This window comes from Capra hircus, chromosome 5, assembly GCF_001704415.2.
Source record: "Capra hircus breed San Clemente chromosome 5, ASM170441v1, whole genome shotgun sequence".
Taxonomy (NCBI): domain Eukaryota; kingdom Metazoa; phylum Chordata; class Mammalia; order Artiodactyla; family Bovidae; genus Capra; species Capra hircus.
The window spans coordinates 57,731,730-57,744,430 of NC_030812.1; the positions used below are offsets into that span (position 1 = coordinate 57,731,730).

The window sequence follows — 12,701 nt, forward strand, 5'->3', positions numbered from 1 at the left end:
ATGGAGTAGCCATCATGATCAACAAAAGGAGTCTGAAATGCACTACTTGGATGCAATCTCAAAAACAACAGAATGATCTCTGTTCGTTTCCAAGGCAAACCATTCAATATCACAGTAATCCAAGTCTATGCCCCAACCAGTAATGCTGAAGAAGCTGAAGTTGAACGGTTCTATGAAGACCTACAAGACCTCGTAGAACTAACACCCCAAAAAGTTATCCTTTTTATTATAGGGGGCTGGAATGCAAAAGTAGGAAGTCAAGAAACACCTGGAGTAACAGGCAAATTTGGCCTTGGAATGCGGAATGAAGCAGGGCAAAGACTAATAGAGTTTTGCCAAGAAAATGCACTGGTCATAGCAAACACCCTCTTCCAACAACACAAGAGAAGACTCTACACATGGACATCACCAGATGGTCAACACCAAAATCAGATTGATTATATTCTTTGCAGCCAAAGATGGAGAAGCTCTATACAGTCAACAAAAATAAGATCAGGAGCTGACTGTGGCTCAGATCATGAACTCCTTATTACCAAATTCAGACTGAAATTGAAGAAAGTAGGGAAAACCACTAGACCATTCAGGTTTGACCTAAATCAAATCCCTTATGATTATACAGTGGAAGTGACAAATAGATTTAAGGGCCTAGATCTGATAGATAGAGTGCCTGATGAACTATGGAATGAGGTTCATGACATTGTACAAGAGACAGGGATGAAGACCATCCTCATGGAAAAGAAATGCAAAAAAGCAAAATGGCTGTCTGGTGAGGCCTTACAAATAGCTGTGAAAAGAAGAGAAGTGAAAAGCAAAGAAGAAAAGGTAAGATATAAGCATCTGAATGCAAAGTTCCAGAGAATAGGAAGAAGAGATAAGAAAGACTTCTTCAGCAATCAGTGCTAAGAAATAGAGGAAAAGAACAGAATGGGAAAGACTAGAGATCTCTTCAGGAAAATTAGAGATACCAAGGGAACATTTCATGCAAAGATGGGCTCAATAAAGGACAGAAATAGTATGGACCTAACAGAAGCAGAAGATATTAAGAAGAGGTGGCAAGAATACACAGAAGTGAAGTCTCTCAGTCATGTCTGACTCTTTGCGACCCCATGGACTGTAGCCCACCAGGTTCCTCTGTCCATGGAATTTCCCAGGCAAGAATACTGGAGTGGGTTGTCGTTTCCTTCCCCAGGGGATTTTCCTGGCCCAGACACTTTACCATCTGAGCCACCAGGGAATCCTAGAATACACAGAAGAACTGTACAAAAAAGATAGGAGTGACAAATGCACACAAGAGAAAAATAGCTCCTTCATGTGAGATGACAGGATCCCTGAACAATGCATGGCTAGCTTCATGAAGCAGAGGGAGATGGATCCTTCTCTTGGCAAGGGAGTCTATGTGGTGCTTCCAAATTCAGCTTTTGAGTCATCTTATCTATAGAAGTTTCATACTAATTCTCTGTCCCCAACATTTCCCAGTCAACACACTAATATTCACATGAGACAGGAGGAAAAGCTTTGAATTAAATCATTTATATAATTAAGGAGACTATAGGACCAGGATTTATTATCGGTAATGCCATCTCCTTGGTTATGAGATGACTGAAATATTAAAGTTATGTATATTTTTTTCTTGTAGCTCTCAGATGCATTTGGAAGATGCCAGCATAGTACACAGGACCCCTACTCATTATGCAAGCTTCTTCAATCTTGTTTTAGTAGGCACTTAATTCTAAGTGACTTCTGCCTTGCTAGTATCATGTAAAGTACCAAAGTTTCATTGTCTAATGAAGTCATTATTGACTTCAGAACAAACACTTTAACTAATTGGTTAGATCCTTATTGCTTTGAGAATCTGTTATTTGTATATACTGTCTATTTATCAAGGGCATGTTAGATTAAAAGTTCTATTTTTGTAAGATTTCCCATTTATTTCTATTACTCATGAAATATTAAATAATTGTGGTTAATGGAAGTGGTTATTTTATAAAAGTCAACATGGAGATCTTCTATGGGATACAAAGATGAACATAGCCATTCTCAAGAGAGATTCACTATAGAGGAGAATTAGGAGGCTACTGAGAATGCCAAGTATGGCTTCCAGAAATCCCTCATGGTCTATACTTTAGCAGAGATTTGGCCTTGACTTTGCTTCATTCCCAGGAGATCAATGTATGACTTTCTTCATAGGTTGAAACAACTGGACGTGAAAAATTTGAGCTATTCATGCAGCCAGAGAGATACCAGATCCTAGTTTAAGTATCTATGCTCATAATACCCAATATTGTCATATTCCTTGCAGTTCTCTCTTTAAATATTGCTCCCTTAAACTTTTAGACCAACTTTATTGAAAAGGAGGATAGTGTATTTCCACATCTTCTATAGGTTTCTGACATTGTTTTTATTTGCTGAACTATTTCCCTTGAGTCACCGTAAAATAGAGAAAATTTAGTGAAATTTGATTAATGTGACATGTGCTAGTGTCTGGGAGGGAAGCAATGATTTTGCATTTTATTGCTCACAGCAGAAATGTGAATATCAGAAATAAGGAGAAGGGATCTGTCATGATTTTAGCAAAACAAATAAACAAAATGATATATCTAGCAGAGATGGGAATTAAGTGAATAGGTTTGTATGCATAGGAGAGGTTTACTTACACATTTCTAGAATATCCCTTTGGATCAGTTGCCTGATGCAAAAGATAAACTTGGGGCAGAACTTCAAGGGAGTAAAATGTGTTTTTTTAAGCTTAATAGATGAGAAATAAGGATGCTCAAACGGAAAATGCGCTGGGCTACAATCTGGATGGCAGAGCTGCTATGATCTGAGGCAAGTGGTTACTTTTCAGTTTGTGTTTCAATACCAAAAGAAAAGTAGATAAATGCTGCATATCCTCCAGATTCATGTTGATGTATGGCAAAACCAGTACAATATTGTAAAGTAATTAGCCTCCAATTAAAATAAATAAATTTATATTTAATAAAAGATTAAAAAATAGAAATGTTTCTATATGTATATTCTTAGCAAATCACAGAAGATGCCAAACATTAATGATTTCAATGGAATTATAGACAAATCTTTAAGTGAATATATTTCCTATTAAATAACATAATTCAGCTATTTATCTATTTTATTATACATATATATAAGTATAGAGCATTCTCATGTTAATTACTTCATATATTAATATTAAAATAAAATTAATAATTTAATCATTAAACATTTTAAAGTTTATTTGCTAAGAAAATCTTTAATTGATTTATAACATGTAAAGTAATGAGTGGTGCACAAAGAAAAATGGGTTGCTACTTTAGTCTTTTAAATTTCATTTTTGATCTTTTGAAGGAAATGAGATTATCTGTTTCTGTTTTTAAGCAGTGGAGTCTTCTAATAAATACATGACAGAAAAAAGGAAAAATGAATATTTCATAGGATTATTCCAACAAAATTGCAAGGGATTACATTAAATGGACAAAATAAAGAGTATAAATTTCATTTATCATCTCTCAGTAGTATGATTTATTGTATGAAGATTTTCTAATTAGAATGAGAAGTATTATATAAAGTACAAATCACATACATGTTTTAATATATAATGAAAGTAAGTTGAAAGAAAATGACATCAGCATGAATTAGAGAGAATGTTTTAGAATTGTATTAATGATGAGGACATTGATCATAATAAATTATATCTTTCATCTCTTCCCTTTTAATACACTTTTCACCTGCTGCTGCTGGTAAGGCGCTTCAGTCGACAGCTTCTGTGCGATCCCACAGACGGCAGCCCACCAGGCTCCCCTGTCCCTGGGATTCTCCAGGCAAGAACACTGGAGTGGGTTGCCATTTCCTTTTCCAATGCATGAAAGTGAAAAGTGAAAGTGAAGTCGCTCAGTCGTCTCCGACCCTCAGGGACCCCATGGACTGCAGCCTACCAGGCTCCTCCACCCATGGGATTTTCCAGGCGAGAGTACTGGAGTGGGAATGCCATTGCCTTCTCCGACTTTTCACCTAAATATATTTAAAAGAAGAGAGAGAAATGAACCACACTGTGATCACAGAGTTTGTCCTTCTAGGCCTTTCTGATGATCCTGACCTTCAGATTGTGATTTTCCTCTTTTTATTTATCACATATGTATTAAGTGTCACTGGAAACCTGACTATCATCACCCTAACCTGGGTGGACTTCCATCTCCAGACACCAATGTACTTCTTCCTCCGAAACTTCTCTTTCTTAGAAATCTCCTTTACTACTGTGTGCATCCCTAGATTTCTGGGAGCAATTATCACCAGGGACAAGACTATTTCTTACAACAATTGTGCAGCCCAACTATTTTTTTCTATTTTCATGGGGGTGACTGAATTTTACATTCTAACTGCCATGTCCTATGACCGCTATGTTGCCATCTGCAAGCCCCTGCATTACACAACCATCATGAGCAGGAAACTCTGCAGCCTGCTTGTGCTCTGTGCTTGGCTCAGTGGGTTTCTGACCATTTTCCCACCCCTTATGCTTCTCCTCCAGCTGGATTACTGTGCTTCCAATGTCATTGATCACTTTTTGTGTGACTATTTCCCCCTTTTACAATTGTCTTGTTCAGATACATGGTTCCTAGAAGTAATGGGTTTTTACTTTGCTTTGGTTAGTTTGCTATTCACTTTGGCCTTAGTGATTTTGTCATATATGTACATTGTCAGGACTATTTTGAGAATCCCATCTACCAGTCAGAGAAAAAAGGCCTTCTCCACTTGTTCCTCTCACATGATTGTCATCTCCATCTCCTATGGAAGCTGTATATTCATGTATGCTAATCCCTCGGCCAAAGAAAAGGCATCAATGACAAAAGGAGTGGCTATTCTCAATACCTCTGTGGCCCCCATGCTGAACCCCTTCATCTACACCCTGAGAAACCAGCAAGTGAAACAAGCTTTCAAAGACATGGTGTATAAAGCAGTGTTTTCTGCTAATAAATGATTTTTGGGGGGTCAAAAACACTTTAAAGAACAATTAGGTTAAATTTTTAAATTCCTAAATATTTGTATAACTTTGCTTGCGGTTTATATCCTCTTACCATCCACATGACTGCTAATATCTACTTTTTCAATCTATTTCTTCAATTTCTCCAGTCATTGTTTATTGATATTTAAAGTATAGTAAAAGTTATTTATCCTACAGCATATTCTAGAATAGAATTGTATTTCTAAGACATACTTTAGAGCATTAAGTTAAAAACTGTTTTATTCCTGTAAATATCAGTCCCTAAAATGATCATATCATATCACATTGTGCTTTAAATGTGAAGTTTCAAAATTAGTGTGTAATATCTGATGTATTTTCAAGACGAACACTAATAATTTCTTAACATTAAAGAATCTACCTGTTATATATTATAATACAGTAAATTCATTCCAAAAATATCATATGTAGTAGTGCATTGCACTTTAAATGTAGTTCTTTATATTTTGTGGAATTAAGTGCATATTTTCAAGGTAAATATTTATCAAGATATTATGTATTAATTATAGAATTTCCTTGTTCTGTATCACTTAAAAAATACTGATATTTAAAAATTCAAATAATCAACTAAAACTAAAACACTTCCACTTTCTTGAGCTCATTAATTGCATTTATGACAGTTATTTTAACTTTTTTTGTCAGATATTTACTTAACTCCATTTTTTTGGGTCTATGTTTTGAGATTTATTTTGTCTGTTTGATTGGGTCACTTTTCTGTTTTTTTTTTTTTTTTCTTTTTTTTTAATGTTCCTTTTAACTGTGTCGTTATCTACACATTTGACAAAACAACCACCTTTACAGGGGAATCCATCACCATTCAGTCCACCTAGAGATTCTGAGGGGTCTTTTAAATATTTTCTGAGGCTGTGTCTTTTCAGATTTGTGTATGAAGATTCCTAACTAGAAGATTTTATCTTTTTTTGTTTTTGTTTTTTTTTTTTTTTGCTTGGAGCCCATAGTCTCTTGCTTCCTCTGTTTCTGTTTGCTGTAACTCAGCTCCTTGAAGCAACAGCACATCACCCAGCCCTTTTTTGCCTTCAGTAGCCCTTAGGCATTTATAGTATGTCACATCCTATAGAGGCCCCAAGAAAAACTACACAGACACTAGTGCTTCCCCAGTCCCCAAAAAGCCCAGATGCCAGATATATGCTCCACACTATTCTTTTTCCCTTTGGGGGAGAGTCACTGAGTTGCACTGGCCTCAGTCTGCTACAGGTGGGTCTTCCGGACATAAAATTTTCCAAATAATCCTCTTATATTGTCATAAAACATGTATTAATTAAGTTACATCCTTCTAAATTATTTGAATCTCACTTTATAGCCTAGTATATGATCAGAGTTTTGTAAACATTTCTCATACATCTGAGAATTATACGTAATGGTAGTTGAATGCATTGTTCTATTTGAGTCAGCTAGTATATACAAGTTCATTAATCACATGATTTAAATCTGTGCTTTTACTCTTTGCACCATTACTGAGTTACTTAAAATTTCCAAAACAACTACGGAGCAGTTTCATTCTGTTCATAGTCATGCCATGTTTTTATTTATTTATTTATTTTAAATATAAATTTATTTATTTTAATTGGGGCTAATTACTTTACAGTAATGTATTGGTTTTGCCATACATCAACATGTTTTTATTTTTTTAAATATAAACACTGTATATTTTTGAAGACCCAAATATGAGATTGTTATATCTTCTGGGACATAATTGTTTATCATTATGAAAAACCACCAATTCCTCTCTATCTGAAGCACACTTTTTTTCTTTAATGTCAGTATTATCAGCATATTAAATATATATATTATACATTACTTTTATGGCATAGTTTGTGCCTATCAATCATTTACTTTGAGTGGATGTTAGCATATTAGGTAGAACATCTGAAACCAGGTACATATTTTTATGTATTTGTCAGCTAGTTATTAGGTTTTCACAATAAGAGCATAAATATGGGTAGAGGAAGAGGATGTAATCCACCAGAAATTTATTTTAAAGAAGTCTAAGTCATCTCTTCATAAATTTTACTTTTGCCTTCTGGACCTGTTCAGGTGTGATCTCCCAAGTACTCTCTCCCTTTAATGATAGATTGTTGTTGTAAATGACCTGATTTATCAATCAGAAGGTCAAGTAATACTCAGTTAATTATGGAAAGCTCAAATCTAATGGTCAATTGAGGTCCTGTGTTTGGGCCTTTAGTTTCTACTAGGACCCAGTAGAAAGCCAGGGAGCATTGTCCCAAAGGAGCATGTTTATCTGTGAAAGATTGTTTCACTATCACAGTTTGTGTTATGAATGCTTACTTGTGATGAAGCCTTAAAGGATTCCATTTGTCACTGATCGTTCAAGTAACACTGGAATTTCTTGGTCATTTGGCCCATGCAAAATTTCATATGGAAAAGCAAACATGATAGATAATTAGGAAATCTTGAGAAATAAGAGTGATAGGAGAGGACTAACCATACAAATATTAAAATATGACCTCAGGCTTCTATAACAAAAACATGTACTCAGGTAAGAAAATAGAGATAAATGGAGAAAAAAAAAAGTGACTGACACATTTCTGAGTATACCTAATTGCATAAACTTTTGAAATATTCTTATTGTTCACATAATCCAAAGATAAAATTAAGCAGGGAATACACTAAAATTAAATACACACCACTGAGCATATTGTTGTAAAGTAAAAAAAAAAACAAAACAATTCTAGCCATGTAGGAAGCAGAGCAAAAAACTAATAAAAGTAATTTTTCAATTTTACCTTTCAAATTCAAAGATAATTTTTCAATTATTTTGACAATTCATCATCAGTAAGATGGGAACTGCAGAGAAAATTTGAACTTTATTTAATATATTTGTTTTTATAATAGTGTAACAACTCAGATATGCAGATGACACCACCCTTATGGCAGAAAGTGAAGAGGAACTAAAAAGCCTCTTGATGAAAGTGAAAGAGGAGAGCGAAAAAATTGGCTTAAAGCTCAACATTCAGAAAATGAAGATCATGGCATCCGGTCCCATCACTTCATTGGAAATAGATGGGGAAACAGTAGAAACAGTGTCAGACTTTATTTTTGGGGGCTCCAAAATCACTGCAGATGGTGACTGCAGCCATGAAATTAAAAGACGCTTGCTCCTTGGAAGGAAAGTTATGACCAACCTAGATAGTATATTCAAAACCAGAGACATTACTTTGACGACTAAGGTCCATCTAGTCAAGGCTATGGTTTTTCCTGTGGTCATGTATGGATGTGACACTTGGACTGTGAAGAAGGCTGAGTGCCGAAGAATTGATGCTTTTGAACTGTGGTGTTGGAGAAGACTCTTGAAGATCCCTTGGACTGCAAGGAAATCCAACCAGTCCATTCTGAAGGAGATCAACCATGGGATTACTTTGGAAGGAAGGCTGCTAAAGCTGAAGCTTCAGTACTTTGGCCACCTCATGCGGAGAGTTGACTCATTGGAAAAGACTCTGATGCTGGAGGGATTGGGGGCAGGAGGAGAAGGGGATGACTGAGGATGAGATGGCTGGATGGCATGACTGACTCTATGGACACTGAGTCTGAGTGAACTCCAGGAGATGGTGATGGGCAGGGAGGCCTGGCATGCTGCGATTCATGGGGTCGCAAAGAGTTGGACAGAACTGAGCGACTGAACTGAACTGAACTGAACAACTCAGAAACTATTTTATGTGTGTTTTAAACTAAATAATTGGTAGGCTAACAAATTTACATTGGAGCCTGGCTTCTCATGGCAGAGAAAGATCCGATGTTGTATAAGAGAAGTTGAAAAATTCTGTTATTGGATTAGAATAAAATTGTCAGTGTGATGCTATTGTTTTTTATGTATTTCCTTTCTCCATTTCATGAAAGTTCCAAGGAGTAATGATAGCTCAATAGCAAAACCCCACAAAGCTTCCAGATGCATGGTTCTAAGCATCATTTCTTGCTAAAAATAGTTTCTGAGAACTGGAGAAATGGTTGAGTACAGGACTAAATATTTGAAGGATACGATGAACTAGAGTATCTTATTGTTCCAGAAAGTGTAGCAACATGTCAACAAAGGACTCACTTAGAGGGAGTACTCTATATCCTCTATATCCGGACATTTGAGCACTGAAATAAATAATTATATAAATAGATAATAACACATTAATTAGAAAACACTTCAAAATAAATTAATAAATTGTTAATAGGATTAGAGAAAAGAGTGTTGTCCTTTATGGTAAGATCCCAACTAATAGATGTAAAAGAAATGATAGATTTAGAAAAATAAATATTGTGTTAATATTAATGATACTTTATTATATATTTCCACTATCTAGATTAGAGAACAAAAAATACTGATTATAATAGATAAGAGTTTGTTAAGGAATATGATATTTATACAATCTCAAAATATTCCTGCATTGCACAGAATATCACTGCCTAGTCATTGTTAATTACAGAGGGGAAAGTACCTTTACAGTGGAGAACTTTTTAGTAGAGAAACTAGCTAACCAGTAAGAAATACTAACATCATTGATAATATAAGCTAAGTTGCTTCAGTTGCGTAGGATTCTGTGTGACCCCATAGACGGCAGCCCACCAGGCTCCTCCGTCCCTGGAATTCTCCAGGCAAGAATAGAGTGGGTTGCCATTTCCTTATCAAGCTGACATCAAATATCTCTTAACATGATGTATTGAGATGTTTTAGTCCTACTATTTGCCTATCCATGTACAACTGATACAGTCTTAGTTATGGTGGCTTTATCTGGTAGAATAATTATCCTGGTTTCCTCGCCTTCTTTTTAGGATTGCCTCAGAAGTATTGTCTTTCTGTTTTTATTGAATTTGTGTGCCATCAAGAAAGGTACACATAAAATACATGTGTAACACACCAAATTATGAAAACAAATGTGCACACATGTAACCAACGGGAAGAGTGAAAATTGATTCTTATCAGACACCCAGAAACTCTAATCATGCTACCTGTACTCATTTGGAGTATTTTCTTTGAAAGCCTTATATACTTGAGACCGATACTGGTTGTTAAATAAACACTTTTGTGGTCAGAATGTTTTAAATTCTTTGACTTTTTTTTTTTCATTGAAGGATAATTACTTTACAATGTTGTGATGGTTTCTGTCATACGGCAATGTGAATCAGTCAGAATTATGTATATATATATATATCCCCTTCCTTTTTTCCCTGGTGGCTCAGATGGTAAAGCGTCTGCCTACAATATGGGAGACCCAGGTTCAGTCCCTGGGTTGGGAAGATCCTTTGGAGAAGGAAATGGCAACCCACTCCAGTACTCTTGCCTGGAGAATCCCATGGATGGAGAAGCCTGGTAGGCTACAGACCATGGGGTCTCAAAGAGTCGGACATGACTGAGAGACTTCACTTCACTTCACTTCCTTCCTTTGAGCCTCTTTTTTCCTGCTCCATCCCACCCCATTAGGTTGTCACAGAGTGCCAGGCTGGGCTCCCTGTGTTATATAGCAACTTATCTATTGAAGTGAAGTGAAGTCGCTCAGTCGTGTCCGACTCTTTGCGACCCTATGGACAGTAGCCTCTCAGGCTCCTTCGTCTATGGGATTTTCCGAGCAAGAGTGCTGGAGTGGTTTGCCATTTCCTTCTCCAGGGGATCTTCCCGTGTGTGTGTGTGTGTGTGTGTGTGTGTGTGTGTGTGTGTGTACGCTACTTTCTCAATTTCTCCTAGCCTCTACTTCCCTTGCTGTGTCCACAGTTCCATTCTCTATGTCTTCATCTCCATTTCTTCTCTGTAAATAGATTGATCAGTACTGTTTTTCTAGATTTCATATGTATACATTAATATAGGATATTTGGTTTTCTTTTTCTGACTTACTTCACTCTGTATTATAGACTCTAGATTCATCCACCTCACAACTGACTGAAACTTGTTCCTTTTCATGAATGCTTGGCTTGTTATGAACCAGTTTATAATCCAGCATATGGCTATGCATGAGTGCTCAGTTGTGGCTGACTCTTTGTGATCCTGTGGACTAGAGCCTGACAGGCTCCTCTGTCCATGTGCTTAATCGCTTCAGTCATGTCCTACTGTTTTTGACTCCATGGACTATAGCCCATCATAGGGATTCTCCAGGCAAGAATACTGGAGTAGGTTGCCATGCTTTACTCCAGAGTCCCCTGTCCATAGGATTGTTCAAACAAAACATTTTAAAGTATTTTTAGCCTAGTTCCTATAAGTTAAATGGAGATTTTAAAAGAATTCTGTGGAAAACACACACAGTGGCATATAGTAACAAATTCTTTTTTAAATTAAATTTACTTATCTTAATTGGAGGTAAATTACTTTACAATATTGTATTGGTTTTGCCATACATCAACATGAATCCACCACAGGTATACATGTTCTCCCAATCCTGAACCCCCTCCCGCTTCCTCCCCGCACCATCCCTCTGGGTCGTTTCAGTGCACCAGCCCCAAGCATCCAGTATCATGCATCGAAGCTGGACTGGCAATTCATTTCATATATAATATTATACAGGTTTCAATGCCATTCTCCCAAATCATCCCACCCTCTCCCTCTCCCACAGGGTCCAAAAGACTGTTCTATACATCTGTGTCTCTTTTGCTGTCTCACATACAGGGTTATTGTTACCATCTTTCTAAATTCCATATATATGCATTAGTATACTGTATTGGTGTTTTTCTTTCTGGCTTACTTCACTCTGTATAATAGGCTCCAGTTTCGTCCACCTCATTAGAACTGATTCAAATGTGTTCTTTTTAATGGCTGAGTAATACTCCATTGTGTATATGTACCACAGCTTTCTTATCCATTCATCTGCTGATGGACATCTAGGTTGCTTCCATGTCCTGGCTATTATAAACAGTCCTGTGATGAACATTGGGGTACATGTGTCTCTTTCAATTCTGGTTTCCTCGGTGTGTATGCCCAGCAGTGGGATTGCTGGGTCATAAGGCAGTTCTATTTCCAGTTTTTTAAGGAGTCTCCACAGTGTTCTCCATAGTGGCTGTAGTAGTTTGTATTCCCACCAACAGTGTAAGAGGGTTCCCTTTTCTCCACACGCTCCCCAGCATTTATTGCTTGTAGATTTTGGATTGCAGCCATTCTGACTGGTGTGAAATGGTACCTCATTGTAGATTTGATTTGCATTTCTCTGATAATGAGTGATATTGAGCATCTTTTCATGTGTTTGTTAGCCATCTGTATGTCTTCTTTGGAGAAATGTCTATTTAGTTCTTTGGCCCATTTTTTGATTGGGTCGTTTATTTTTCTGGAATTGAGCTGCAGGAGTTGCTTGTATATTTTTTGACATTAGTTGTTTGTCAGTTGCTTTATTTGCTATTATTTTCTCCATTCTGAAAGCTGTCTTTTCAACTTGCTTATAGTTTCCTTTGTTGTGCAGAAACTTTTAAGTTTAATTAGATCCCATTTGTTTATTTTTGCTTTTATTTCCAATATTCTGGGAGGGGGGATCAAAGAGGATCCTGCTATGATGTATGTTAGAGAGTGTTTTGCCTACATTCTCCTCTAGGAGTTTTATAGTTTCTGGCCTTACATTTAGATCTTTAATCCATTTTGAGTTTATTTTTGTGTATGGTGTTAAAAAATGTTCTAGTTTCATTCTTTTACAAGTGGTTGACCAGTTTTCCCAGCACCACTTGTTAAACAGATTGTCTTTAATCCATTGCA

At 36.4% G+C, this 12,701-nt stretch overlaps 1 protein-coding gene across 1 annotated transcript; it reads left to right on the plus strand.

Annotated features, from left to right (window-relative positions):
- On the plus strand, nt 4,034–4,969 carry LOC102180466 (olfactory receptor 6C3). The gene has a single exon (XM_005680452.2). The coding sequence runs from the start codon at nt 4,034–4,036 to the stop codon at nt 4,967–4,969; it is 936 nt and encodes a 311-aa protein (XP_005680509.2).

What these genes read in the sequence shown, in the direction of transcription:
- LOC102180466 (XM_005680452.2), top strand. Translation starts at nt 4,034, where the DNA reads ATGAACCACACTGTGATCACAGAGTTTGTCCTTCTAGGCCTTTCTGAT.